Source organism: Symphalangus syndactylus, chromosome 23 (genome assembly GCF_028878055.3).
Source record: "Symphalangus syndactylus isolate Jambi chromosome 23, NHGRI_mSymSyn1-v2.1_pri, whole genome shotgun sequence".
In the NCBI taxonomy this organism is placed as follows: domain Eukaryota; kingdom Metazoa; phylum Chordata; class Mammalia; order Primates; family Hylobatidae; genus Symphalangus; species Symphalangus syndactylus.
Window position 1 is genome coordinate 42,677,923 of NC_072445.2, and position 27,583 is coordinate 42,705,505.

General features: G+C 39.8%; 1 protein-coding gene, 1 long non-coding RNA gene and 1 pseudogene across 17 annotated transcripts in view; 2 read left to right on the top strand and 1 right to left on the bottom strand.

Annotated features, from left to right (window-relative positions):
* LOC129473436 (uncharacterized) overlaps positions 1–13,817 on the top strand; it is a 42,318-nt gene extending 28,501 nt beyond the window's left edge. The window contains exons 2-3 of the long non-coding RNA XR_008654256.2: positions 9,671–9,841; positions 13,217–13,817. This is a non-coding gene — a long non-coding RNA (uncharacterized lncRNA). The remainder of the gene's footprint in view (positions 1–9,670; positions 9,842–13,216) is intronic.
* A 300-nt stretch (positions 13,818–14,117) lies between these two features.
* LOC129473431 (cytochrome c oxidase assembly protein COX11, mitochondrial-like) lies at positions 14,118–15,542 on the bottom strand (annotated as a pseudogene).
* A 3,154-nt stretch (positions 15,543–18,696) lies between these two features.
* The window catches only part of ZSCAN23 (zinc finger and SCAN domain containing 23), a 33,846-nt gene continuing 24,959 nt past the window's right edge, over positions 18,697–27,583 (top strand). For 9 of the 16 annotated variants that reach the window (XR_010119282.1, XR_010119291.1, XR_010119294.1 and 6 more), the window contains exons 1-4: positions 18,697–19,444; positions 22,642–22,773; positions 26,464–26,948; positions 27,202–27,349. Coding sequence is in view for 2 of the 16 variants with exons in the window: in XM_063633258.1 (XP_063489328.1) it covers positions 26,541–26,948; positions 27,202–27,349 (556 nt within the window). In the remaining 14 variants the exon portion in view is untranslated. The remainder of the gene's footprint in view (positions 19,445–22,641; positions 22,774–26,463; positions 26,949–27,201; positions 27,350–27,583) is intronic. The other 7 variants (XR_010119283.1, XR_010119286.1, XR_010119287.1 and 4 more) reach the window with 1 other exon arrangement.

The following is a 27,583-nucleotide window of genomic DNA, read 5'->3' on the forward strand; positions in this document are numbered from 1 at the left end:
TTGCTTTTTAAGGAGGGGGTTACTTTGTGCTGATCCATCATCACATGATATCACTCATTTAAAATAGCTTAGAATAAGGGTGTAGTCTGATTGTAGATATGGTCCTTTCCCTTTGAAACCAACTGAGCCATGTGCAATAATGATCTTGTCTTCATAGCCAGTCTGTTCTTATTTATTGACTTAACTCATGTGTTACATACACCCACAATCCCTTCAGGGTTCTTATACCACACACTAAGGGAATTCTGATAAATCAACATTGTTTAGGTGGATCACTTTAAAACCAGATTTTAGTCACCCAGCAGAGAAAGAAATTAAAACCACGCTTATAGATCCAGACAGCAGACTGAAACAAGTCTCTCTGGTAGAGGCAATCATGATAAATAAATATCTACTTTCTTTGGTAAAGCACTCTCAGAATTCATTCTCACATCTAATCTCCAAATCTCTGCTCCAAACTAGCAAATTCCTACAATGTTTCTTATGTATTATCCTTTTTCCCAGCTTTGTCTTTTAATTAGCCTTGGAAGAGCCTGCTAGAATCTAACCCTGTTTACTTGATAGGTATGGAGAGAGCCATGAGGAGACTCGGCTTCCTTTTACCCTGTGTCCGTCTCAGTAAGGAGGTACAGCATTTTTTAAATACTTCATTTTTTAGAGCAATTTTAGGTTCATAACCCTCTGCCCCTACAAATGCATAGTCTTCCTCATTATCAACATCCCCACTAGGGTAGTTCATTGGCTACAACTGATGAACCCACACTGACACATCATTATTAACCAAAGTCCATAGTTCACATTGGGATTCACTCTTGGTGTACACATTTTATGGGTTTGTACAAAGTTATAATGACATGTGTTCACCGTTATAGTATCTTACAGAGTAGTTTTGGTGCCCTAAAAATCCTCTGTGCTCCACTTGTTTATTCCTCCCTCCCCCTTAATCCCTGGTGACCACTGATCTTTTTATTGTCTGTGTAGTTTTGCCTTTTCCAGAATGTCATATAGTTGAAATCATATGGTACGTAACCTTTTCTTATTGTCTTCTTTCACTTAGCAATATGCATTTAAGTTTCCTGCAAGTCTTTATATGACTTCATAGTTCATTTATCTTTAGCACTGAATAATATCTCATTGTCTGGGTGTACCATAGTTTATCCATTTACCTACTGAAGGATATCTTGGTTGCTTCCAAGTTTTGGCAATTACGAATGAAGCAGCTATAAACATCTGTGTGCACATTTTTGTGTGGACATAAGGTTTTAACTCCTTTGAGTAAATACCAGAGACTGCAACTTCTAGGTCATATGGAAAGATTATGTTTAGTTTTGTGAGAAATCACCAAAGTGTCTTCCAAGTGACTGTATCATCTTGCATTCTCACCAGCAATGAATGAGAGTTCCTGGTGCTCCACACCTGAACTGGTATTTGGTGTCATCAGTGTTCTGAATTTCGAACATTTTAGGTGTGTAGTGGTATCTTATTGTTTCAATTTGCATGTCCCTGATGACATACGATGTGGAACATCTTTTTATATGCTTATTTGCCATCTGTATATTTTTTTTGGTGAGCTGTCTGTTAAAACCTTGGCCCATGTTTTAGTTGGGTTGTCTGTTTTACTTATCATTGATTTTTTTGGTGTTTTTGATGTATTTTTAACAGTCTTTTATCAAATACGTCTTCTGCAAATATTTTTTCTTTCAGTCTATGGATTTTCTTTTCATTCTCTTGATGGTATGGGATTTTCAAGCAAGGGAACTTTATCAGACAAAAGAGGAAGACCATCTTGTCTAGAATAGGAAGGTTGGCGTGGGGTACCATGAACACTCTGTATGTACCATATACCCTCATTCTAATTCTTGGGTCCTACTCTTTATCATTAGTGCTCTGACTTACAAGGGACCTGCAGAATATTTTTAATTCATTATCTGGTGCCATTTTCTGTATTAGTCAGTTGTAAACAAGAAAAGCAAGTCTGATAACGTAAGCAAAAAGAAAATATCAGAAGAGTAGTAGTTCATAGAATCAATGAGAGGGGTAAAGAATACAACTTGGCACACACACAAAAGGCAGAAATGAGGAGAAGCAAAACAACCAAGATCCCACCCCTGGAAGAAAGCATACAGGACACATCCTTTGAAGTTGTCATTATGGGACATCAATCCAGGAAAGCAGCTTCTCTGTACTTTTGACAATCCCTTTCTCCTTCTTCATTCTTTTGCATAATTTCTACCCAGACTCAAGTCAGGGGTAGAATCATCTGATTAACCAAACTGAGGTGACATACTCCCTTTGCTGCCAGGCATCTGGGAGAATATGCAGCCTACCTTCCACTGGTTTCTTTAGTCAGACACAAAAGCCATAACAACTAAAGTCTACTAACCTATCACACATGGTTTTGAGTTAGGGGGAAAAATGTGAAACCACTTTCTTTACTGAAAGAGCTTTTCAAATATTACTTCATAATGTTAATTATAATAATTATTATATTCATTCATTCACTGATTCATTATTCATTATTATTGTTATGATTTCTATTGACGGTATGTCCCATCTCTCCCTACTAAAACTATTTTTTCCTAGAAAAAGTTCTGTCTTCAGAACTTCTACCAACTCAGAACTTTTTTAAAATCACTCTTATCTTACTTGATTTTAGCAGGTTGGTGTCACTGAAATTCAGTGAAGTACTTGAATGAAAGTTTCCCAGAGGATTTCATTCTCATGGGCTTTATCAAATATCCATGGCTGGATTTTCTTCTCTTCTGTGTCCTCTTTACCTTCTGCATGTTCACATTGTTGGGAAATACTGCTATTATTCTGGTCTCTCAACTAGATTCCCAACTTCATAGTCCTATGTATTTCTTTCTCACCAGTCTTTCCTTCTTAGATCTCTGTCTCACCACCACAACAGTACCTCAAATGCTGTTCAATTTAGGGGGCCCCAACAAGAACATCACTTAAATAGGCTGTATGGCCCAGGCCTATATATTTCACTGGCTAGCCTGTACTGAATGTGTCCTTCTTGGCATCATGGCCTTAGACCGCTATGTGGCTGTCTGTAAGCCTCCGAAGTACACTATAATCATAGACCATAAGGTCTGTCTGCACCTTTCCAGCACTGCTTGGCTAATTGGTCCGGCCAATTCACTGCTGCAGTCAACACTCACAATTCAGCTGCCCCTGTAGAGGTGTATAGCTCAGATCTTCCTTTAGTTAGTCTGTCACCTAACAGTCTCTAACTGTAACAACCTTTGAGATCTGCTACAGCATTCGTTCTGAGGTCAACTTCATGCCAGGGAGCTCCAAACCAAAGATTGAAGATGGTGGAGATACCAGAGCCTGCCAATTTCTCGCATACCTGGGACTTCTCTAGTGAGAAATCTTTATTCTAGAGCTCCCCATTGGCTGGCAATGGGGATGTGAAATAAAAAAGTAGAGCTTAAACACCATCAACCAAGGGACTGCAATTATCATAACAACCAGCAGACACACAACTAGCACAATGAGCATGTGAATGGAGTGGCCAAGGTGGCAGAGATAATGACTACACAAGAGTGCAATAGAATAAACTCCCATTTACTAAAGCAGAAATAATAGGTGTTGCCTGTAAAGGTCCAAAGTGCCAGCAATAGATAGCAATGCTAAGACTTTCAATGTCTTAGCTATTCCTGGTATGGATTTAACATTCTTTTTCATATAGCCCTGGTCAAGACCACTATCTAGGGATATTTGGGTTCATATGCATGGAATCTCACAAAAGCTAGTGTGTGACCATACAAACTGGCGAGGAGACCCGCTTCCAGTAAGCCCACAATGATGGGACTCACTGGTCCTGTTCCAAACCACATTATCTAGAAGCACCTGGTCTGACAGAGAGTTGAACTGGCTTGCTGAAGGCACAGCTGCAGCACCAGCTCAGAGGTAATACAGCATTCTCCAGGATGCAATGTATGTACTACTGAATTAGAGCTCCTAAATGGTGCTGTGTCTCCAAAAGGAAGAAAATGTGAGTCCAGGAACCAAAACGTGGAAGTAGGAGTGGCCCCATTCATCATTACTTCCAGTAGACCACTTGGGGATTTGTGTTTCCCATTCCCGCAATTCTGAGCTTGGCAAAGTTAGACTCCTAGTCTCAAAGACAGTCCACTCTTGCCAGGGGATATAGCAAGAAGCCCATTGAAGTAAAAGCTACAACTGCCACCTAGGCATTTTGAGATCCTCGTGTCCAGGGATCAGAAGAGAAGAGAAGGTAGAGCTGTTTTTACATAGTGAGGTCAGGGTGGAATACATATGAAGCTCAGATGGTTCACTTAGTTGCCTCTTGATATACTCTTGTTCAACTGTAGTCATAGATGGACAACTAGACAAACAGAACAAAGAACCAAGAGAAAAAATCCTTTTATTCATAAATAAATGGGCCTGAGGATTAGTGAAGAAAAATGAATTATTCAATAACAAGTGTGAGACAATTGAGTATTCATGCAGAAAAATGCAAATAAAATGGAATTGCTGACTCATATCATACCCCTCCAAAATGTATCCTAAATGTAAAATATTACTTTATAAAAGCAAAATTTTAAATCATTTGAAAAAATATAAGATCATATTTTAATCTTATAGGGTTAGAAAAATTTTTCTTAAACAATATCCAAATAGTACAATCCATATAAAAATAAAAATAAATTTAACTAAATTAACCATAAAATCTTCTGCGCCTCAGAAGACACCATAAGCAAAACAGAGAGATGGGCCTCCAATTGGGATGTCAGAGATGGATCCAGGTTTTGTAGAACCTGAATCCTGTATAATCTGGGAGATCCTTTTGAAAAGTAGAATACAAAATCATGAATGTAGAATTACTACAAATGCTCTTGCAGCCTTCAAAGCAACCCAGGCAAGTGAAGAATCCTAAATATCAAAGATTTATAAAGAGCTTTTTATAAAGCAGTAATAAAAAGACCGGCAGTCAAAGAGGAAAGCATATAATGATATGAAACCAGTAATTAACAAATAAGAAAATACAAATTAGAAGATTCTCCCTAGTAATAGAAAAACGCAAATTTTAAAAATCATATATAAAATTATACCAATAAAACTGGAATAAGTTTTAAAGTCCAGGGATATCAAAAGTCAAAGAAGCCACTGCACTCCAGAGGCGACAGAGCCAGACTCTGTCTCAAAGAAAAAAAAAAAAAGGTCAAAGAGGATGTTGACCAGCAAGAACTCTCACAAACTACTAGAAAGAGTATAAACTGAGAGTAATTTAGCAATATCTAGTGCACAGATTTCCAACTAGCACATTGCGGCACATAGTTGGGCTATGAATGTGTGACAGGTGTGCTGTTGAGATACGGATCTCCTTAGAGAGGCCAGGCAAGACCATGGGAAATTAATAACTATAGTTCTGGTTGCTTCTAGCCACAAGCAGCTTTCTACATCACTTCCAGTTTGTTATACAATTATCACTTACTTATGTACCATGAGAGGAGAAGGGTTGAGAATAACTGTTTCTGTCAGAATTCTTAGTTGCAAGCATCAGAATCCAATCTATAGATGAAATAGTATAAGAATTTATTAAGAATATCAGTTGACTTAGAGTCTCCTGAAAGGCCAGAGAAACACTAGAATTATGCAGTCAGGACAAAAATGCCCAAATTTCACTCCCAGACTGCTCAAACAAGCAATCCCACAACAGCGGATAATTATCATCACTTTCAATATGATCATGAAACACAGGACACTACAGCATGGATCTTGGTCACTTTTGCTTCTAAAAGTTCTTAACATGACCACACTGCTACCTCATTTACAGAATTCTGCATAGCATCCCCTTCCTCCCAGTGCTCTCTTCTAAATTGAAGTTTTTCATGAATGCATCTTATTGGCAAAATCCATGTTACATGCCTGCTCACTACCTGCAGGGGAAGTTAAAAAATGGGTTTTTCTAGCACCTACCTTAAAAAGGTAGGAGTTATAATGGGGGAAAGTCACAGCTATAGGAAGGGTGCTCCAAGTATTCTGGGTAGCCACAAATATGACAAATATTCACAACATCCAATACAATAAAGAGAAACATATCCCTTTAGCAATTTCACTACTGGGTAAATGTCATTTTAAAAAAGCTAAATGCACTAGTGATGTCCTCACACATGCACAAGAGAAGATGTACAAGAATGTTCATGACAACATTGTTTGTAAACAATTTAATTCACACCAATAGGAGAATGATGAATAAATTGGGGTACATTTATAATCTGGAATAGTGTACAGTAGTGAAAACGACCAGGCGCGGTGGCTCACGCCTATAATTCCAGCACTTTGGGAGGCTAAGGTGATCACGAAGTCAGGAAGGAGTTAGAGACCAGTCTGACCAAAATGGTGAAATCTCCGTCTCTACTAAAATACAAAAATTAGCTGGGCATGGTGGCACGTGCCTGTAATCCCAGCTACTCAGGAGGCTGAGGCAGAAGAGTCGCTTGAACCCAGGAGGCGGAGGTTGCAGTGAGCCGAGATTGCGCCACTGCACTCCAACCTGGGCGACAGAGCAAGACTCCTTCTCAAACAAAACAAAACGAAACAAAACAAAACATGCAAAGGGTTAAGCAAAAAAGATTAGTAAAGAAATATTTAAAAAATATATATATATATACACACACACACCCACACCACTTACGGATTTTTTTTTTTTTTTTTTTTGAGACGGAGTCTCGCTCTGTCGCCCAGACTGGAGTGCAGTGGCGCGATCTGGGCTCACTGCAAGCTCCGCCTCCCGGGTTCACGCCATTCTCCTGCCTCAGCCTCCCAAGTAGCCGGGACTACAGGCGCCCGCCACCCTCCTGGCTAATTTTTTTTTTGTGTATTTTTAGTAGAGACGGAGTTTCACCGTGTTAGCCAGGATGGTCTCAATCTCCTGACCTCGTGATCCGCCGGCCTCGGCCTCCCAAAGTGCTGGGATTACAGGCGTAAGCCACCGCGCCCAGACCAATTAACGGATATTTTTAAAGTTATAGATAGATGCACAATCTAAAATGCACGAAAATGAAAGCCACCAAATTCTGGGATGATGGTTGCCATTTCTTTTTTGTCTTTCTCTCTTTTTTTTCTTTACCTTTTCAGACAGGGTCTTACTCTGTCGCTCAGCTGGAGTGGAGTGCAGTGGCACAATCACGGCTCACTGAAGCCTCTACTTCCTGGCCTCAAGCGATCCTCCCACTTCAGCCTCCTGAGTAGCTGGGACTACAGGCATGCACCACCTCAACATTACTAATCATAAGGGAAATGCAAATCAAACTACAATGAGGTATCATGATTCCAGTTAGAATGGCTATTATCAAAAGACGAAGAAAAAAACAGATGTTAATGAGGATGCAGAGAAAGGGAAACTTTCATGCACTGTTGGTGGAAGTGTAAATTGTATAGCCATTATGGAAAACACTATGGAGTTTCTCACAAAACTAAAAATAGAATTATCAATCCAGCAACCCCACTCCTGGGTATTTATCCAAAGGAAAGGAAATCAATATATCAAAGAGATCCATGGACTCCCATGTTTATTGCAGTATTATTCGCAATAGCAAAGATACCAAACCAATGTACATGTCCATCAGTGGAGGAATGGATAAAGAAAATGTGGTATATTTAAGTAATGAAATATTATTCTGCCATTAAGAAAGAAGAAAGTCATATCATTTGCAGCAACATGGATAGAACTGGAGATTATTGTGCTACGTGAAATAAGCCAGACACAGAAAGACAAGTATCACATATGCTCATATGTGGGAACTAAAAAAGTTGATCTAATGAAGGCAGACAGTAGAATGATAATTAGAGGCTGGGAAGGATGTGCGTGTGGGGGTGAAGAGAGGTTGGTTAATGGATACAAACATACAGTTACATTAAAGGAATAAATTCTAATGTTAGTTGAGTGGGGTGACTATAGTTAAGAATTTATCATACATTTCAAAATAGCTAGAAGTGAGGACTTGAAATGTTCTCAACAGATAGAAATGATAAATGCTCGTAGTGATGGATATGCTAAATACCCTGACTTGAGCATTACACATTCTATGCATGCAACAAATTATCACCTGTACCCCATAAATATGTACAAATATTATGCATCAATAAAATAAATAAATACATAAATATTTTGAAGATAAATTTGATAAGAGTTTGATGGATTTTATGTGAGGGTTAAAAAACAGAAATGCCCAAGTTTCTGATTTGGACAAGTGAACAAAAGGGATGTTGGAAGAAGATCAGATTTGGGTGCAGAGATTACAAGTTTAGCTTTGAACATGTTTTGTTTGAGATGCCTTTAAGGCACTTAAACATAGAGGAAAAAACAATCATGACATTCAATCATGGATTCAAATCAAATCTGGAGATGTGAATTTGAGACATATCCACAAATAAAATGAGATACCAGTAAACTGACCAAAAATTTAGAGAAGTTCTAACACTTGTTGCTCTTTGAAGTGTGAAGTGGTTACAGCCTTTTGGAAAGCAAACTAACAGCATCTATTGCTAAAAATACATACGTTCTTCCATCTAGCAATACTACTTATGAGAACCTATGTCCTATAAATAAAATTGCCTGGGCAAAACAGGCGTGCATAAGAATGTATATTGCTGGATCACGAGGTTAGGAGATCGAGATCATCCTGGCTAACATTGTGAAACCCCATCTCTACTAAAAATATAAAAAATTAGCCGGGCGCGGTGGCAGGCGCCTGTAGTCCCAGCTACTCAGGAGGTTGAGGCAGGAGAATGGCGTGAACCCGGGAGGCGGAGCTTGCACCACTGCACTCCAGCCTGGGGGACAGAGCGAGACTCCGCCTCAAAAAAAAAAAAAAAAAAAAAATGTGTATTACTAACTTGTTCATGGTGATACAAACTGGAGTAGTATGACTGTTAATAAATTAGCTATTAAAATAAACACATTGGGGCCATTTTAAATAATGCTTAATAATCATTCCAGATGACTCATAACACTTTCTAGTAGGATTCTAGAGGTATAAAGAAAATATGGCCGGGCGTGGTGGCTCACACCTGTAATGCCAGCACCTTGGGGGGCCAAGGTCGGTAGATGGCTTGAGCTTAGGGGCTCAAGACCATCCTGGGCACATAGTGAAATCAGCCTGGGCAACATAGTGAGACCCTGTCTCTACAAAAAATACAAAAATTAGCCAGGCGTGGTGGCCTGCCTGTAGTCCCAGCTACTCGGGAGTCTGAGGCAGGAGGATCTCTTGAGCTGTGGAAGCAGAGGTTGCAGTGAGTGCCTTTGCACACCAGCCTGGGTGACAGAGCAAAACCCTCTCTACATGCAAGAATTTGTATATATAGTATTACCTCATGTTTACAAAACAAAATTATCTCCCCTTCCCCTCCCCGCAAATCCCATATATGTATATTATTAGACCTTGGTACCTAATGGTGCTCCTGGGGCTCTTTCTATGTTAATCGTTCAATACTAAACAGTAACTCTGTGCTATACATACCACTATTATTCTTTTACAGGTAAGGAATATGGGGCATAAAGAATTTAAGTAACTTGACCCATAGCACAAAGATATCAAGATATACAAGTTAAGCTCAGAAACCAAGCTCTTAAACACTACACTGTCTTTCTGTATTTGCTTACAAATGTGTACGTCTGTTTACCGTACAGGGAGAAAAATATGGAAGAATGCATACCGGGGAACTGACGTAGGTTGGGGGAATGAGAAGATGATGATTTGGATGGCTGGGGATGGAGAGGAGAAGATAAACGTGGGCAAAAAAGAAAGAAAGAAAAAAGATCAGGTTCTCCAGACTGGACAGCCATTCCTAGATTAACCAGGTATTGATACGGGAGGGAGATGCTTTGCTGCAGGAATTCTCAGGTAATAGGAAGAGACCACGGAATGGTATCGTAGGATGATGGCTGGAAGAAGCAAACTATGGAGATGAACATTCCTAGAGTGCTGCCCCAACACTTCTGGATGTTGGCTGGTCCTTAACGACGGGAGTTTTCAGGGCTTCAAGAGAGTAGGACCTGGGCTCTAGGCTGACCTTGGGTCGGGTGTAGACCCCTTCTTCTCCTTTCCAGTTTGAGCTGCCATTAACTGGTCTCCTGGAGTGACCCCCAACGAAGAGGACAGAGCTTCGTGCCAGACCCTAACCCCGGCTTCCTTACCCCTAGGGCCTGTCTTGGTGACTTGGAATCAGGCTCCTCTTCTCTGGAAGTTTCCGAGAAGCAGGACTCTTGAGTTTAAGAGGGTGGCCTTCTTGGAATCTGGTGAGGCCTTGACACATAGAAAACAGGGAAACTTTTCCCCAATCTTTAGGGTCAAAAGTGTTTTGGAAATCAGATTTTGGAGAATTTTTTAAAAGCAGTATGATGCATATGTGCTACATATGCATAATACCCCAGAGATCTGGGGAAGCCCCGTATTCAAGCCTATTAATATTTCTGTAATAAAACATGAATATTTATGTATGAAGAATGTGGGAGAGTCTTCAATCAAAACACAATCCCTTTTAAACACCTCAGAATTGACACTGGTGAGAAACCTTATCAGTGTTATCAGTGTGGTAAGTTTTAGTCGAGGCTCAGTCCTTATTAAACATCAGATAAATCACGCTGGGGAGGAGCCTTATGAGTACAGTGAATGTGGTAAAACCTTCAGTAACAGCACGGGACTTCCCAGCAGCAGAGATTCCATACCTTAATAAAATGTTACCAGTGCAATGCGTGTAGGAAGGCTTTCAGGGAAAGCTCAAACCTCACTAAACATCAGTGAATTCATACAGGAGAAAAATCATATGAATGTGACAAATGTGGAAAAGCCTTTGGTGGAAGTTCTGATCTTACTGGACATCAGATAATTCACACTGGGTAGAAACCCTATGAATGTGATGAATATGGGAAGGCCTTCCATCTGAGCTCACATCTCACTGAACGCCACAGAATCCACAAGAGTGACCTCACTTTCCCAAGCCACCCTATGTACACTGAAGCTTCCATGCCTTTTTCTTCCATTTCTCCCCCTTTACATCCAGAATGCCCTCTTTGTTGTTTCCCCAGCCAGATTTTATTATTTTTTTAGGTCTTCTTAGGTTTATTTTATTTTTTATTTTTTAAGATTTTATTTTATTTTGGATTCAGAGGGTACATGTGCAGGTTTATTACATGAATATATTGCAAAATGGTGTTTGGGCTTCTAGTGTACCCATTACCCAAATAGTGACCATTGTACCAAATGAGTAATTTGTCAACTCTCACTCCTATCCCAACCCTCCACCCCTAGTTTGTAGTCTCCAGTGTCTATTGTTTCCATCTTTATGTCCATATGTCCCCATTGTTTAGCTCTCACTTATAAGTGAGATCATGTGGTATTTGATTTTCTGTTTCTGATTTATTTTGCTCAGGATAATGGCCTCCAGCTTCATCCACGTTGTTGCACAGAGCATGATTTTGTTCTTTTTTATGGCCGTGTAGTATTTTGTGTTTGTTGGCTGCTTGGATGTCTTCTTTTGAGAAACGTCAGTTCATGTCCTTTGCCCACTTTTTAATGGGGTCGTTTGTTTTTTTTCTTTTTGAGTTGTTTGAGTTCCCTGTAGATTCCAGACATTAGTCCTTTGTCAGAGGCATAATGCAAATTTTTCTCCCATTCTGTAGATTGCCTGTTTACTCTGTTGATTGCTTCTTTTTCTGTGCAGAGCCTTTTTAGTTTAATTAAACCCATTTGTCTATTTTTGTTTTTGTTGCATTTGCTTTTGGGCCAACCAGATTTTACATATGTCTTACCATAACCATGTTTAGAATAAACAAGCATTCTGAATGCTGAACCTCCTAGAGGTTGTGTAGCAGTACCCCTAATGTGTCATTAAAAATGGGCTTGGGTGAAATGTTAGTGACCCTCTTGGGCTCCTACCCTGTGTGCTTTCAGTTAACTTGGTGACAATTGGGTTTGCCTTCTGAAAATAAGATATTGCTTCTTGAGGAAGAGAAGAGCAATCCCTTTCTGCAGATATTGGAAAGCACTAGTACTCAAGTAGGCATTGGTCACCTTATGCGGGAGGGAGCCTGTGATGCTGACCCAGACATACACCAGGCTGCAATGAGAGTCAGAGGAAGATCCTTTCTGGATGGTATTCTGTAAATGGCTGATGCCACTGTACACCAGACATCCAGTTAGGCTAGACCCAAGAGGAAGTGCTCCTTATTCAGGCATCTTTATTTTAGCTAGTACAGAAAAAAATAAGATGGGCTGGACCTCAAGAGGAATTCTGAGATCCCAAAACAAAGTGATGTGTGATGCAAATAAAAAGATAACTAGAAACTTCACTGGATTAGAAAACAAGTAGCAAGGTTCAAAGCAAGGAAGGCCACAAATGACAAGAGTACAGTATGCCCTAGGATGGATGAACTAGAGAAATATTGTTTACCATAGCTCCCACATGAATGTTATTTTAGGGACTGAGTGACTCTGAGGACATTAGCTATCATTTTTGTTGAGTCTGATATTACTATCAGTTAATAATGGAGCTATCATTTTCATATGATTGGCCATATACTTATAAGTGAACAGACCTTGAACTTCCTCTAGGTTTCTAAGCAAGGGCTTAAACCTCCAAATGTGACACCCTCGAAGGGTAATTCAAGCTATGGACACTTAAGACCCTGAGACGATGATAGAATATTTTGAACATAATTTGCCGAATGTCTGTTAAACCACCTGATGCAATGGAACTTGTGCTTCCTCTCTTACTCTTTATTTGCACTTTTTCCTCCCTTATATTCACCTCTCTTTTTTCTTTTATCTGTTGTCCCTTTTTTTTCTGATCACCTACACTCTTTCTAGCACATAAGCATAATTTCTTTATAACTCCTCACCTTCTCCCCGCTAAACTTGTATTTCCCAGATATCAGTTCTTGTAGGCAGGAAGCAGAGACAGTGGGTTCAGTTAGAGGCGATGGGGGTCACATTTTTTAAAAAGGGAAAGAAAACCCTAGGTAGGTAGTCAAAGCATAGAAATAGAACCGTTACCTGTGCCCCAGAAGGCCCCAGTTGTGCTCCCTGCTAAACTCTGTTCCTTTCCTCCTCCCTGTTGTGACTTCTAACATCAGATATTGGTTTATTCTGTTCTGAACCTTATATAAATGAAATCATGAAAGATGTGTTTTTTTGTCTTTTTTTTTTTTTTTTTCATTTTCTTCTCTTTATTTTAGAAGAAAGTGGATGATCAGCTCACTAGCCACATCAAAGGTACCAATTCTCTAAAGGGTAGACTCTGTGCAGCTTTGAAGCCTGGAAGACAATACCTACCAACATGTCAAAGCAACAGTGGAACATTTCTGCTATAATGAAGATTAAATAGAATAGTAACAGTTCCAGGATAACATTGATTCCTGACAACAGCGTGAGATTTCAACAGAACTTGTTTGGAACAAATACTCACTTAAAACTTCAGCAGAAGAAAAATTACTTAGTCCTTAGGCCAACCAATTTAACTGCAGTGTCATATGTTTCACAGGCCTTCCTACATTTAGAAATCGTCACACGGCTAAGAGTAGATTATTTTACTACAGAATAATTGTGAATAGATGAAAGCATAAAATATGAGAAACTGAATGTATTATTCAGGAAGAATACTGAGTGCCTTCATTTAACTAAAGTTGAATGTAAAAGTCAATTTGCACTTCTTTATAATCCTCTGGTTTAGAATTATAAATTGTTAAAACCTTGATGATTGTCATTTAATTATATTTCAGGTGTCCTGAACAGGTCACTAGACTCTACATTGGGCGGCCTTTAAATATGATTCTTTGTAATGCTAAATAGTCTTTTTTTCTCTTTTTACTGCAACTTAACATTTCTATTTGGAACACAGAAAATGAAAATATTCAGAATAAGTTGTACATTTGATGACAAATAAATCACTATTAAAATAATTTAATACTTTTTTTTTACAAAGGTTTGTTTCCAGAAGAACTTTTGATGTCAGTAAATCTTCACAATCCCACCTGTACATTTTAACATTCATGGACTTGTAATGATGATGCTTTGGCTAGCAGCCTAGTAGATATATTTTATTTCAATTTCATGATACTACAATTTCAAAGTAATTATCTATTCAGAACTCTGAATATAAAATAGTCCTAAATCTTAAAGGACAAATCAAATTTGAAATAAGAATTTAAATCTTTGGACAAGCTGTTAGGGCTTAGTGACTCCTCTTCTACTTTGAGCTTTTAAAATACTGACTGTTCATAATGAAGGAAAATAGCAACCAACTCTTTTAGACATAATAAACATGGTCAGAAGTTCTGGCCTATGACTTGAAACAAATAACCCTGAGCATACATTTTTGGAAAACATTGTCAGATTCTTTGCTATAAGTGTGAAGAGTTAATAATCTGGAAGGAAACTATAGAATTAAGCTGAACCCATGCCTGCATATTTAAAAAACAAAGCGGCTTATTTTAATACTATCAAACTCTTCAGTATGATAGAGATTGAATAGTCGGTCATATATTCTAGCTAGGCATGTAGGTTTCTTATGATAAAAGCTGAACTTGTTCTCTCAATTTTAAGTGAAATAAATTAGTTGAGAAAAAGTAATTATTTAAAACATAAGGCTTCATATTATTGTACAATATTTCTCCTTTGAGAAGATAGGATACATGATTTTCCCAAAAATCACAACTTTGAAGGAAGAATTAGTTGCTGACTTCAATTATATCCTGGAACTGGCAACTTGTACCCTTCCTTTGCTTCAAAAAAAGTGTAAGAAAGAGTGATAAGATCAACATTAATCATTCTTGGGTCTTTAGCAAATTCAGGATCAGTGTAGAAAAACACTGGCATATCTACTTCCTCTTGGGGATTAAGCCTTTGTTCTTCAAAACAGAAGCACTGTATTTTAGTGAAATACTGTTCAAATGGAACAACATTGTATGTAGAAATTCCAATTATTGGTTTGTCAGTAGGATTCTTAGCTCTGCAAAACGCCAGTGCAGTGTCTCCTGGCACCACATATATTTCTGTTTGCTGAGGTCTAAAGTTCCACTGGAGACTTCCATATACATCTGTATCACAGTTAATTTTAATGATTCGATCCTTAACAGGCACCATGTTTTCAATCTGGTCTGAGGCATGACCTGCAACTGCTCATCCTCCAAGTCCAGTAGTCTGGCAATAGAGCCAATAAAGGGGTACGGCAGCGTAGGAGGCCCCCAGCGTGCCCGCGGCGACAGCGGCCAAGTGAGGGTCGTCTTGTTCCACCGCCGCCGCTCCTCCTCCTGCGCTCGCGTGAAAGGATTCGAGCTCTTTAGGCCGCGGCGGCGGCTGTAATGCTGGATGCCGGGCTCGAAGGCTGCAGCACTTCCATGTCCCAAGCCACCACAGTCGTCTCTCGGCACCTCCTGTCCCACTCCACACTGGCCTAAGAAACGGCTCTACCCTCTCTGCAGCCCTAGCTGGAGACCCAGGGTGGATCCAGCGCCAGCCACAGAAAGCGACGCGCCTCCATCCCGGATGCCAGAGCCCTCCCATAACCCCCTGAATTAACACCCACCCGCCTCTCAGGGACAAGAGGTCAAATCTCGTGTTTGTTTGTCTTCTTTTACTCACTATTCTGGCTGCTTTTACTATTATGTTTGTGAAATTTATCAATGATGTGGTTTGTAGCTGTAGTTCATTCATTTTCATTGTGACATGGTATTCAGTTGTCTGAATAAACTTTTTTTTAAAACCCATCCTACTGTTAATGGACATTAGGGTTGTTTCCAATTTAAAGCAATCACCAAAAAATGCTTCTAAGACATGTCTTTAGATGCAAGCACATATGCCTTTCTGGTGGCTGGGTGATAGAATATGCATACATTCAACTTTAGTAGATATGCCAGAGTTTCCCCAAAATGGTTTCACCAATGTACATTCTCATGAAAAATATGTGAAAATTCCCATTGTTCCATAATCCTTGCTGAAATTTGGCACTGTGAATCCATTTCTAGCAGGGATTTCAGCATTGAGTTTGTGATTCCTTAAGAAATATCCAAGGAGCTATCATACTGGCAATATGTAAAAGCCTGAAAACATACAGTTCATGAGGCTGTGTGAAAACAGGCACACTCACATTTTGCTGTTGAGAGTACAAAATAACACAACCCCTACAAAAGTCTCTCTCTTATTGTTCATTGCAGCATTATTTGTTAAAGCAAATATTGGAAGTAATCCAAACATCCACCCCTAAGAAACTGGTTAAAAAAATGGTACATCCACACAATGAGTTATTACGCAAGTGTGAAAAAAGAGGACTACTTCTATAAACAGGACATTTCTAGGCTTTTCTGTTAGATGATAATGCAAGGCATGAAAGAATGTATATAACATAACTTATGGGGTAAAGAAGGTAAATACTTATTTTTGCAAGAAAAAAGAAAGAAAAAGTAGGGAAGGGAGGAGGGAAGGAAGAAGGAAAGGAAGAGAGGATAAATAAATAATGAAAATGGGATATGAGTATATGGGGTAAACGGACTAGGGATGGAAGCAGAACGCCTCTAAATATACCTTTTTATATAATGTGGATTTTGAGCTAAGTAAATGTTTTGAAATTTCAAAAAAGAATCAAAAAGAGATGAAAGCAAACCCTGAAATGGAATATAAACAGAAACAAATGATCCTAACCATATATCGTTTAAAATATAACCTCAGATAAAATAATTAATTCAAATAAGGTATTTATACAGCTATACTCCCTTAATGGGATATAATTCAAAAACAAAACAAGCAAAGAAATTTTGAACTCTACATAATAGATATGTTATTGCTAGTGGTGTATTGGTATTATAATCTTGAAACTATTTTGTTTATAAAAAACTATTTTGTTTGAGTGAATTTATTTATGCTGGTGGGAGCCAGAGTTTTCACTGTGGGTGAAAAGAAAAAAAAAACAAATGTGCAATAGTGAAAAATGAAAAGCAATTCTGTGGAGTTGTTTTTGAACAGAAAGTATCTTATAAAATCCTCCATAAATATATAATATATATTATACATGTATATGGAGGATTTTATATATTATATACATATTATATAGTATATAATACATTATATATATTATATATAATATACATATTATATATAACATATTATATGTTATATATAATATACATATAACATATATATAACATATATAACATATTATATTAAATATTATATATTATACATAATACATAATATAATATAATATATAATATATTATATATAATATATTACATATAATACATAATATAATATTTTTTTATATTATTATATATTATCTATATTATATTATCTATAATTATATTATCTATAATTATATTATCTATAATTATATTATATATATTATATTATATATAATTATTTATATATAATTATATATAATTATTTATATATAATTATATATAATTATATATAATTATTTATATATAATTATATATAATTATATATAATTATATATAATTATATAATATAGATAATACATTATATATACATAAAACATATTCATATATTCTAGCTCTTGTCCACTGAAGGATCCTAGAGGCAATAATATATCCTAGTAGGGAGAGGTGAAGCTGGCTGGGCTTCTGGGTTGGGTGGGGACTTGGAGAACTTTTCTCTCTAGCTAAAGGATTGTAAACACACCAATCAGCACTCTGTGTCTAGATGAAGATTTGTAAATGCACTCAGTAAAATTGCACCAATCAGCGCTCTGTGTCTAGCTAAAGGTTTGTAAACGCACCAATCAGCACTCTGTAAAGATGGACCAATCAGCACTCTGTAAAATGGACCAATCAGCAGGATATGGGTGGGGCCAAATAAGGGCATATAAGCAGGCTACACCACCCCTCCCCCACTCCGCCCCCAAGCCAGCAGTGACAACGCGCTCGCGTTCATTTTTGTGCTGTGGGAGCTTTGTTCTTTCTCTCTTAACAATAGATCTTGTTGCTGTTCAGTTTTTGGGTCTGCACTACCTTTAAGTGCTGTAACACTCACTACGACGGTCTGTGGCTTCACTCCTGAAGTCAGCGAGACCAGGAACCCACCGGGAGAAACAACTCCGGATGCCCCACCTTTAAGAGCTGTAACACTCACTGTGAAGGTCTGCAGCTTACACTCCTGAAGTCAGGGAGGCCATGAACCCACTTGAAGGAAGAAGCAACTCTGGGCGCGCCATCCTTAGGAGCTGTAACATTCACTGCGAAGGTTTACGGCCTCACTCCTGAAGTCAAACGAGACCGTGAACCCACCGGAAGGAAGAAACTCCGGACACATCTGAACAGCGGAAGGAACAAACTCCAGACACACCATCTTTAAGAACTGTAACACCGCCGGGGTCTGTGGTTTCGTTCTTGAAGTCAGGAAGACCAAGAACCCACTGGAAGGAACCAATTCCGGACACAGTGGACTGGCAGGATCCAATTCCGGGCACAGTAGCAATGAGGTTATTCATTGCCTGAAATCCAGATCTTGGCTTCTATGTACCATTTTTCACTAATAAGTACTGTAGCTTCATGAAGCAACGGTGATTCTAGGTTTAGGGTAGGAATAGTATAAAATGGGACTGAAATATCTTGTATGAGAAAGTGAAGTGCACAAAAACTGTTGGCAACTTATCAAAGGACATAGAAACCTGTTTGCGGCCGGGTGCGATGGCTCACTTCTGTAATCCCAGCCCTTTGGGAGGTCGAGGTGGCGGATCACTTGAGGTCAGGAGTTCAAGACCAGCCTCAGTAAGGCATGGTGGTGTGTGCCTGTAATGCCAGATACTCAGGAGGCCGAGACACTTGAACTCGGAATGCGGAGGTTGCAGTGAGCTGAGATCGCGTCCACTGCACTCCAGCCTGGAGACTTTGTCAAAAAAGAAAAGAGAGGGAGCTGTTTGAAAGGGCTCCATCTGACCAAATTTTAAATAATTTGAGCATCAACATAATAATGACAGTAATTATTTGTAAAGGAATCCATGAGTTCATCGTGATAAAACGAGACAGCAGGGAGAAGAAAAGGTATTCTTTGCAGGAAATGGCAACTAATAAATGTATAAATGTGCTTCAGTTTCCTCACCTGTTACATGGAGATAATTATACCTAACTCACAGGGTTGTTATGCGGACGGAGTAAATGAATTAATACGTGTTAAAACAGTATGTTAGCCGTTATTATATTGCCCCCTAGACGACAATGTGCCACCTAGCATCTCACTAAGACTACAGACGGGATTCAGCGTGACGACCACAGAGGTGAGGAAACCTCCGGCCTTCCTAGAAGGAACACAGCCAGAACCGCTGTTACGCGGAGAGCGGGCCGCGGTGACGCATTTCCGGCCTTTGTAGTTTACCATTCTGTGGGCTGCGGTTGTCAAGGATTCAGAGCCGATGTGATCTGCGCTAGGTGGCTTCTCCTCTTACGGATGCCTCGGTGAGCTTCAGAGTGGGGCTACCGCTGAGGGGCTTCGGAAGGGCCGGTCTGTGCGCTGCGACCTGGACTGGGTGTGGGGATTTGGCGGCGGGGTCTTCTTGGCCAGAGATGGGCCGGGCAGGTGGAGGGCAGAGGAGGTTGCTGCGCAGCCTGGAAGGGCCTTGTTAACCAAAAGTCAGCATCGTTGCCCCTACCTCTTTCCCCTACCCCATGTCTATTCCTGAGCTCTTCAACCTCTCTGCCCTGTACTGATGGCACTCTGAACTCTCCGTATCTGCATCTTAGGATCCGAATGGATTCGGATATGAAGAAATGTTTGTATTTTCCGATGTCTTATTCTCTACTGTGGACTTATTTTAAAGAATGAGCAGGGATAGTTTTAAAATATGCCACAGCCTTTCTTAGTCTAACTCACATAGTATAAAGACTCTTGCTGCTATCGAATTTTTTAGAAGAATAAATAGCATCTACTATGTGCCAGCCCAGCACTGTTCTAAGCACTTTCCAAATATTATCTGCTTCTCATAACTCTATGAGATAGGCACTGTTATTATGTAGACTACACCCCACCTCCCTGTCCCGCCCCTTTTTAAAATTAACATACAAGAAGAAAACGAAGTTAAGTAACTTGCCCAAGGTCATAGAGCGAGTAAGGGGTGTAAGCAGGATTCAAATACAGGCAGTTTGGCTCCAGAGTCCATTTTTTTAAAACTTTTGCCATGCTAGCTCCACTCTGTTCCTGTATTAGCTTTACAGCTACAACCCGAGAAGTTACTCGCTCATTTGAATCCTGTCCTCGTTTTGTACCTCAGTAGTCCTGGGCTTCTATTTAGGATTTGATTGGAGAGAATATATCTGAAGACGTATGTCTTTCAGAGTGTTTCTGCAAACCTGATGAAACAGCCGTTTTATTGGTTTGTGTGCATGTTTTCACCCACCCATCTTGTTCTTTGAGCAATAGAAAAAGATTACAGTCTTGGCCCTAAGGGAAAGTAGCAACTATTAATTAACCCACCATTGTACCAAAATTGTACATTATCTTATGAAAAGATTAATTTGCACGTTTATATGCCAGGCTTTGTGCAAAAACACTTTCTATGCATTATCTCATTTAATATTCTCAACAAGTTGGCAAGGTAGTTGTTGACCTCATTTCATACATGAGCTTGAGGCTTAGAAAAATCAAGTAACTTGCCCAAGATCACTGTGTTAAAATTCACAGATGGCCTGGCACTGTGGCTCGTGCCTGTAATCCCAGCACTTTGGGAGGCCGAGGTGGGTGTATCACCTGAGGTCGGGAGTTCGAGACCAGCCTGACCAATATGGTGAAACTCCATCCTACTAAAAATGCAAAAATGAGCCAGGGGTGGTGGTGGGCCCCTGTAATCCCAGCTACTCCGGAGGCTGAGGCAGGAGGATTTCTTGAACCTGGGAGGCAGAGGTTGCAAGTGAGCCGAGATCACACCACTGCACTCCCGCCTGGGCAACAAGAGCAAGACTCTGTCTCAAAAAAAAAAAAAAAAAAAAAAAGAATTAACAAGCAGATCTGCCTGTGTTCTCTGCTACCTCATAATACCTTCTGCTTATCTAAGGTAAATAAAATATGTGGGCTTATATCAACTCTATGTGTGCACATGTGTATACATGTGTATGTATGATTGCAAATGCATAGAAAAGGACACATTCCAGTATTTAAGACTGTTTATTTCAGGGTAGTAGAACTTGGTGAAAGAATTCTATATTCCTCTCTACTTTTTGGATTTAAAAAAATGGTTCTGAAGAGAAGTAATGGTACAAGATAAATTATGACTGAGGGTGAAAGGTGGGACTCATACAGTACATGACATATGAGTGGGCAGGAGGAAGAGGGTGAGCTGAAATGGATAAAGAAGACTTCAGAGAGGATGTGAGATTTGAATCAAGCTGCAGAGATTGGGTGGGGTTTGAATAAGGGAAGAAGGCAAGACCAAGCTCATGGCACAGGGATGAGAAATGCCTGATTAGAATAGTGAGAAGAAAAACCTGACGGGAGCTGAGAGTTTTTGCTTGTGGAATAGAGGAAACCAAGAGTGGAGCCAGACAACAGAAGCTAAAGGTCTGACTGGTTTTAAACTGTGCTTGAGAGTTTGGGAATTCATCCAATTAGTGAGGAGCCATAGATGGTGTCAGCGGAGGTGAGGGTCATGGGATGTATGATGATAAAGGCACATTTGTATTATGTGCTGCTTAGTCTTCACCTACGTTCATGTCCTTGGTAAAGAGCATCCTTCCATGAGGATGATGGTGGATTTGGGGGTGTTGAGCTTGCTGAGGCTCTAGGAGGAACCAACTTTAAAATGCAGATGTATTTTTTAAGGTAAGACTTATTATGCTAATTATATACCTGGCATATACATTGAGGTTGTGATCCTGAATGGAAGATTAGGAACTCTGTGTTCGTGACGAGGAGGGCAGGATTACGAAAAACTGGGGAAGTCTTTTGGAGACACTGGGTTCAAAGAAGAACTCAGGTATGCTGGTGCAAGGATGTGGGTATTAAGGCCACCAGATAAAAGCAAAATCAGGTGAAGGAAAGCAAAAACGAACCCAGAGTATACAGAGAAAATAGGGAAATTTATATTTGGGAAACTGTATAAAGATTTGAAACACCACATCCTAGAAATGAATTTTTCTGGGCAGCGCTCTAAGCTTCAGCTGCATTGTCTTTGAATAGAAAAACTTTGACTTGAAACCAAGCGGCACAGGTGGTAAATAAGAAAAAGACATTTTAGGACCCTAGAAGATTGAAAAAACAAGAAAGCGTAAGTGGCTGTTTCATCCTTTGAATCCATGGTACGTTTATTGAGTAATGTGAGAGTACATATTCTGAATTTAGCTATTTGATATTTGTACCACAAAACTTTCTTACCCTAGAACAAATTCAGCAGACCATGTTTCAAGCCATGATGATCTCTTCCCTGGATGATTATCATAGCATCCCTCTCTGCCTCCACTTAATCCCAAGGTCATTGACACAGCAGCTAGAGTTATGCTTTTGTATTAAATGTAAGTAAATTAACCAGTTGACTCAAAAATCTCCAGTGGTTTCCGTATCTCATAGAATACAAGCTAAAGCCCTTACCACTGCCTTTCACGATCGGTTCTCAAGCTCCCTGCTTTATCTCCTGTCACTTTCCCTTTTGTTTTCTTTGTTCCAGCCGTTGTTCAACTAGCTATTACCTGAAGAATCCAGGCGTGTTCCCACCTGCAAAACTTTGCACTTGCAGTTACCTTTGCATGGAACAGTCTTTCTCCAGATAGCCATGTGACTTGCTCCTCACTTCCTTCAGGTCTGTTCAACCATTACCTTATCAAGGCCTTCCCTGACTCTATAAAATAGCAACTTTTCTTTCCCCTTACTCTCTATCTCCTTACCTTTATTTTCTCCATAGCATTTATCACTACTTCACAAATACTTAATTATTATCTGTTTCCTCTGACCCCTTTTCCTCATCCTGGCCCCTCTTTTCCCCAACAGAAGTTAGTGTTGTAGCAGTGGAGACTGTAAATTCTGACGTTAGATTTGTTGGGTTTGAGTTGCAGCTTCACTGCTTACTATCTGTAACTGACTTGAACTTTGGACGAGTAACTTAAACTTTTCATATCTCAGTTTTCTCATCTGTGATATGGGGGTAATAATAGCACCTTATTCATGGTTGTTTTGAGGATTAAATGGGTTAATATATATATAAAGCATCTGTAACAATACCTGGCACATTAAAAGCACTGTAAATGTCCGCTATTATTAATACTGTTACTAGGATGTAAATTCCATGAGACTAGGGACTTTGTTATAATTGCAGCTGTATCCCCAGTGCCTAGAACAGTACATGGAATATGGTAGGCTCTGAATAAATATCTGCCAAGTGAATGAGTGGTATATGAAAAGTTACAACAGAAAAAGATAGTATGGTAGTCACAGTGGTGGTGAGTTGCACCAAGAAAAGTAGAGGAAGGCTGGGCGCGATGGCTCACACCTGTAATCCCAGCAGTTTGGGAGGCTGAGGCAGGCAGATCACAAGGTCAGGAGTTCGAAACCAGCCTGGCCAACATGGTGAAACCCCGTTTCTACTAAAAAAATACAAAAATTAGTTAGGCGTGGTAGCAGATACCTGTAATCCCAGCTACTCAGGAGGCTGAGGCAAGAGAATCATTTGAACCTGGGAGTCAGTGAGCTGAGATCATGCTGTTGCACTCCAGCCTGGGCGACAGGGTGAGATTCCGTCTCAAAAAAAAAAAAAAAAGTGGGGGAAAACATGAATTTGCAGATTCTGTCTTTAGAGAAAAAAATCCTCTGTACACTTCCTGGGGTAGTGATTACAGAAGGTAACCAAACCAAAGATGTCAGAACTTTATGGAGAGGATTATGTGTGCAGGTTATCCAGAAGGATGCTGTCCTATGCCAGTAGTTTTTTTCCTCTTTGATAAATATAACCAATAATCACAATATGAATCTAATTTTTCTTCTGGTTGTAATGTGATCAGTGTTCACTTGTAATTTAAATACCTGATATGGTTTGGCTGTGTCCCCACCCAAATCTCATCTTGAATTATAGTTCCCAATTTCTCATAATCCCCATGTGTCGTGGGAGGGACCCAGTAGGAGATAATTTAATTATGGGGGCAGGTACCTTCATGCTGTTCTGGTGACAGTGAGTTCTCATGAGATCTGATGGTTTTATAAGGGGCTTTTCCCCCTTTTGCTCGGCACTTCTCCTGCTGCTGCATGTGAAGAAGGACATGTTTGCTTTCCCTTCCACCATGATTGTAAGTTGCCTGAGGCCTCCCCAGCAATGCTGAACTGTGGCTCAATTAAACCTCTTTCCTTTATAAATTACCCAGTCTTGAGTATGTCTTTAGTAGCAGCTTGAGAACAGACTAATAAAATACCCTATTCTTAGTTATTTAATTTCACAATGCATGTCAACACCTAAGAATAGTGTAGGGTTGCTGGGCGCGGTGGCTAATGCCTGTAATCCCAGCAGTTTGGGAGGCCAAGGCGGGTGGATCATCTGAGGTCAGGAGTTCGAGACCAGCCTGGCCAACATGGTACAACCCTGTCTCTACTAAAAACACAAAAATTAGCCTGGCATGGTAGTGGGTGCCTGTAATACCAGCTACTCAGGAGGCTGAGGCAGGAGAATTGCTTGAACCCAGGAGGCGGAGGTTGCAGTGAACCAAGATCACGCCACTGTACTCCAGCCTGGGCAACAGAGCGAGACTTTTCTCAAAAAACAAAAACAAAAAACAACAAACGGAATAGTGTAGGGTTATTTTTGCAATAGATTACAGTAATTTTACTTAAAACAAAAATATTTTATTCTACAGGTTATTATTCATTTGTGGGTCATAAAATCTATGTGGTGTGTTACAACCTACCACATAGATTTTATAACCCACAAAATCTGTTCCCAGGCTTTTTTGTTTTGTCTTTTAATGAAATAGGTTTAAAAATAATTGTATGTCACTATATAGAGCAAGGATACATAGTGTTTTGTGAAATTATTATTTTAGGTATTTGTGTATCTCATAAATGCACAAACATATACTTATATACATATGCATGTGTGTTCTGGGTTATAATATAAAATATTTCTTAATAAGAGTCCTGGTCAAAAAAGTTTGAAAGTCTCTGCTCGAAGATGGTGCTTAGAAATCGCTGGGTCATATAATTGTTTTTCTTTCAGAAAATTGTCTTCATTGATTACTATTCTGGTTAAGATTGCTCATAAGTTTGTTTGTGTTTGTTTTTGTTTTTGTTTTTTGGAGATGGAGTCTCGCTCTGTCGCCCAGGCTAGAGTGCAGTGGTGTGATCTCGGCCCACTGCAACCTCTGCCTCCCAGGTTCAAGCGATTCTCCAGCCTCAGCCTCCTGAGTAGCTGGGATAACAGGCGTGTGCCACCACGCCCAGCTAATTTTTGTATTTTTTAGTAGAGACGGGGTTTCGTCATGTTGGCCAGGCTGTTCTCAAACTCCTGACCTCAGGAGTCATAGACATTTGTCTTTTTATTAGCAGTAATTTTATTTTACATAAAATTGCCCACTCTCCACCTTCAAGTAGCTTCAAAGAGAAAAAGTTTCCAAGAAATTAAAGGGCAAGAAAAAGCTCAAATTCTACTCCTGTTTTAAAGTACTGGAACCAATATTTCCATCATTTTAGTATCTCTGAGCCTAGACCACTGCAGTCAACTACTTTGTGATTCTTTTGCCTTAGCCTTAAACCACTAAGATATTCATTTAATCATACAATAACATAAGAAAAATAACAGTGTTACCACTTTGGAGTTTACTAAGTAGCCAACTTCTTTGTGCTCATTATCCTCGTTTTATCTTTGTATCAACCTAGAAAGACAGGCAGTGTTGGTTTTAGGATTCCTGTTTTATAGATTGGAGAGACCAAGGCTCAAAACATGAAGCCCAAGACTCTGGAGGGAATACCTGCAGGGTGATGTCTCAGTCCAAGACCTTCCACACTTTAAACCTAGATCTGCCTCCTGCATACCTCCTATGGCTGGAGGGACTCTGCCTCTCTCTAAATGCATTTCTTACGGTTCTTATTCTTTTTATCTTCTTTACTTTCCCTCCATCCTCCATTTGTTTCCCTTTTCTTCTTGATTCTTGGTGTCATCTGTGACCACTTGGGCCCAAAGTGCTTTTTTACCTTCATACAGCTAAAATTTACCCTGAATTTAGTATCTTGCTATTCAAATGGAAACCAAATATACTCAAGCTAATTTGAGCTGTTTCAGTCAGGATGATTGAAACAGTACCTTCCTTCAGAAAACTGTAGGAGTTTTTGTTCCATTTCTTTTTTCTTCCTATATTATCTGGATTCATATTTCTAAAGTATCTATCAGTAGTCATGTTTTGGTGTTCCTTCATGAGACAGAGTGACTGATTTTAGTGTAAATACTCCAGTCCCTCCTTGTCCTGAGGTTTTCTGCATTTTTATATTTTTTTCTTCGTAAATTATTGTCTAGATCTCGGGGTTTCCAGAAGAAAAGATCAAGGGAGAATTATCAAGAATAGATTCTTTTTCCGAATAGTTAAACCTTTGATGGCCATAACCTTGACCCTTCAGACTGCAGAGATGCAGGAAGGACTTCTGGCAGTGAAGGTAAAGGAGGAAGAGGAGGAACATTCCTGTGGGCCAGAATCAGGCCTGTCAAGAAATAACCTTCATACCAGAGAGATCTTTCGTAGACGCTTCAGGCAGTTCTGCTATCAGGAGTCCCCTGGGCCCCGGGAGGCTCTTCAAAGACTCCAGGAGCTCTGCCATCAGTGGCTGAGACCAGAGATGCACACCAAGGAGCAGATCCTAGAGCTGCTGGTGCTGGAGCAGTTCCTGACTATCCTGCCCGAGGAGCTCCAGGCCTGGGTCAGAGAGCACCGTCCTGTGAGTGGAGAGGAGGCAGTGACTGTGCTGGAGGATTTGGAGAGAGAGCTGGATGAACCAGGAGAGCAGGTGAGAAGATGGGAGAACAGAGGTTTGTACCTGTAAGAACAAGTATGGGGTTTCAGTGCAACAAGAAAAGGTAGAGGAGGAGGATTTTTTTTTATGCCAGACTTGATCTTCTTCTGTAGGCTTTTAATCTCTCTGCCTCTTTTTTTTCTTTGCGAGCTTCTTGGTCCTTCTTTTCTATCGAGTGGCCCTGAGAAGGCCTCCTTGCCATGTTCTTTCTGATATTTGGCTTCCAACTGTCCTTGATTTCCACCAGGTCCTGAGCCATGCTCATGAACAGGAAGAGTTTGTAAAGGAGAAGGCAACTCCAGCAGCAGCTCAGGAGTCATCAAATGACCAATTCCAAACCTTGGAAGAGCAACTTCGGTATAATTTGCGAGAGGTGTGCCCAGTTCAGGAGATTGGTGAGGATTAGAATTTCCTCAGAGAGCCTACCTCATTCCCTGAATATTTATCAATTCAACACATTTAGTGTCTGCTGTATGCCAGGCACTGTGCCAGGTACCAGGGATACAGTGATAAACAAGGCAGATGTGGTCCCCACTCTCATGAAGTTTACAGTCTAGTGGGAGAGGCAGACAATTAAGTAAGCAGTTATAATACCGTGCATCTTTTCCCTGAGGTCTGGGTATAATAGC